Below are 2,500 nucleotides of genomic sequence, written 5' to 3'. Positions count from 1 at the left end.
CTTCCACTTTACTATCCTGAATCTCTTACTGTTTCTTCACCACAAGCAGTCTCGGAAGGGCCAAAAATTTATGTTATTTGGTGTTTTTTTATTTATACCATGTGGGCTTTTCACGGGAATTTCTGGGCTAAAGGGGATACTTTTTAGAGTACCTCCTATCTTAAAGCCCACCCGCTAGGAAACCGTTGCCCCAAGTGAGGAAGCCCAACCTACACTCAGACCGTGGACAGGATTCGAACCCGTGCGCTTGGAGACCTCTAGGATCCCAAAGCACGCATGGTTCCACTGTACCACGTCTCTCCTTTGCGTTTCTTTGTGTAGTTTTCTTTTTATATCATTTTTTTTATTTATTTACTTATTAGTTTATTGTTGTTGTTATCAGGGGGATGAAGGAAAGCAGTCATGGATTTGTTGTTTTATTAATGAAAACAAGAGGTTACATGAATCTGGCGAATTCGTGGCACGTTTTGTAATATATATTTAGCTTCACTTTTCAATTTTCTTCATATTTTCTTTTTTCTGGTTCTTTTTATCCAGATCATGCCTTTTTGTCCTAATATTCTCACATTTTCTTTCTCTTTAACTGAAAATAAGTTGTTATTTTTTTAAACTTTATTTTAGGATGAGAATTTGTGCATCACTTTCTTTACGTTCTCTCCTGCTGCTCTGGGTTAATATACATTTTTCAACTGCATCACTAATTATTTCATGCTAACAGAGAGAGAGAGAGAGAGAGAGAGAGAGAGAGAGAGAGAGAGAGAGAGAGAGAGAGAGAGAGAGAGAGAGACTGAGATAGAGAGCTATTGGAGGTAGATAGAGACCACAACAACAATGATAGACACGGACACTCACACTCACACACACACGCACACAGACACACTCCCTCGCCGACAGCAACACCCCCTCGGGCCAGCCATCCGAGGGTGGGGGAGGGGCGTGACGAACCCTCCAGCTGAGGCGTCGCTGCCCCACCACTTGAGGGACACCATGTGGGCCAGCCTGGGGTAGTGTGGTGGGGAGGAGTATGGGGGAGCCAGACGTGGGAGTGAAAAAAATAGTTGTAAAAATACTCTTTATTTCCTTGGTGTTCAGCCTCAGCCTCGCGTGGAGAGAACTAGCCGAGTTGATGCTGCTGTGAGTTTAGACATAGTTTTAATTGTTGTAGTTTTTGTTGTGGTGGTGTCAGTGTGGTGGTGTGGAGCCGGCGAGGGTGTCCGGAGGCCCGGGGCACGGCGGGGCGCGGGGGCGGGGGGCGGCGCTCCTCACTCAGCGTTACGGCGCACGAAACCGAAACCAGATCGGTCGATTTCGTCAAAGTTGCGCTTGTAGAGGTTGGCGATGTCTCGGGGGGTGAGCATTCTCTTCACGAAGCCGAAGCTGGAGCGGTCGATCTCGTCAAAGTTCCTCTTGTTGAAGCCGAAGCTGGAGCGATCAATCTCATCGAAGTTCCTCTTGGCAAACCCGAAGCCAGAGCGATCGATCTCGTCAAAGTTCCTCTTAGCAAAGCCAAAGCCGGAGCGGTCAATCTCATCGAAGTTCCTCTTGTTGAAGCCGAAGCTGGAACGGTCGATCTCGTCAAAGTTCCTCTTGGCGAATCCGAAGCTGGAGCGATCGATCTCGTCAAAGTTGCGTTTGCTGTGGCCAAAGCCGGTCCTGGGGGAGGGAGGAGAAGGAGGAGCAGGTTAGCGTATGGTAGAGTGATCCCTTCCCCCTCCAAGATTCGAACACCGCTGTCCTCCCATACCGACCACAACAACTTGACCTTACTATAACACGTAGCTTGTCCCGCCCTCCCCTTGACTTTACACACACACACACACACACACACACACACACACACACACACACACACACACAAGCGTAATAGCATAGTGCATCATTTTTACTCGCAAATATAAAAAAAAAGACAAGCACATCAGTAACAGCAAAGAGACAAAGGACTTACGTGAAAGCATCGAAGCGTTTCGCCGAAGACCCGTCTGAAACAAATGAAAAACACAGGAATGAATGAAAGAAAACGAGGTAACGAGGAACCTAGCAATGGAAATCGTATAATGAAGAGGGGCGTAGGTTTTGTCCTCCAAGTACCAGACAAAATAAAATATAGTCTTGGTTTTGGAGAGAGAATAGTGTGCGTGTGTGTGTGTGTGTGTGTGTGTGTGTGTGTGTGTGTGTACTTAGTTAAGGTAAAGTTTGGCTAGTTTGTGAAGAGAATAAAAGTTGTTTTTTGTAGTTATAATAGGGACACAAAAGAAATGTGGAAGGTGTTTTTTTATGTAGCAGAAATGGAATACAAGTTTGTGTAGAGTGGAGGGCTAGGTGGAAGGTGGAAGGAGGGAGGTTGTCAGGTGTGGGCAGGTGTTGGTAAGTTTATATTCAGGTCAGAAAAAAAAAAGAAAACGCGTTGAACATAAAAGTAGATCGATCTTGTTGCCAGTGTATAATGTTATGCGTAGAACGTTATTAGATTTTTGACGTAAAGGAGTTATTCGCTGTGAAA

General features: G+C 45.6%; 1 protein-coding gene and 1 long non-coding RNA gene across 2 annotated transcripts in view; one reads left to right on the top strand and one right to left on the bottom strand.

Annotated features, from left to right (window-relative positions):
- The window catches only part of LOC123508288, a 65,173-nt gene that overhangs the window by 21,817 nt on the left and 40,856 nt on the right, over positions 1 to 2,500 (top strand). The window lies entirely within an intron of this gene.
- Positions 404 to 2,500, bottom strand: part of LOC123508287 (orcokinin peptides type A-like) — a 25,437-nt gene continuing 23,340 nt past the window's right edge. The window contains exons 3-4 of the mRNA XM_045261868.1: positions 1,946 to 1,979; positions 404 to 1,653 (exon numbers count right to left, since the gene is read on the bottom strand). Of these exons, the coding sequence (XP_045117803.1) occupies positions 1,263 to 1,653; positions 1,946 to 1,979 (425 nt within the window). The 3' untranslated portion in view covers positions 404 to 1,262. The remainder of the gene's footprint in view (positions 1,654 to 1,945; positions 1,980 to 2,500) is intronic.

This window comes from Portunus trituberculatus, chromosome 24 (assembly GCF_017591435.1).
Source record: "Portunus trituberculatus isolate SZX2019 chromosome 24, ASM1759143v1, whole genome shotgun sequence".
NCBI classification, from domain to species: Eukaryota; Metazoa; Arthropoda; class Malacostraca; order Decapoda; family Portunidae; genus Portunus; species Portunus trituberculatus.
The sequence above is the reverse complement of the archived record's forward strand: the minus strand, read 5'-3'. Positions and strand labels throughout refer to the sequence as shown.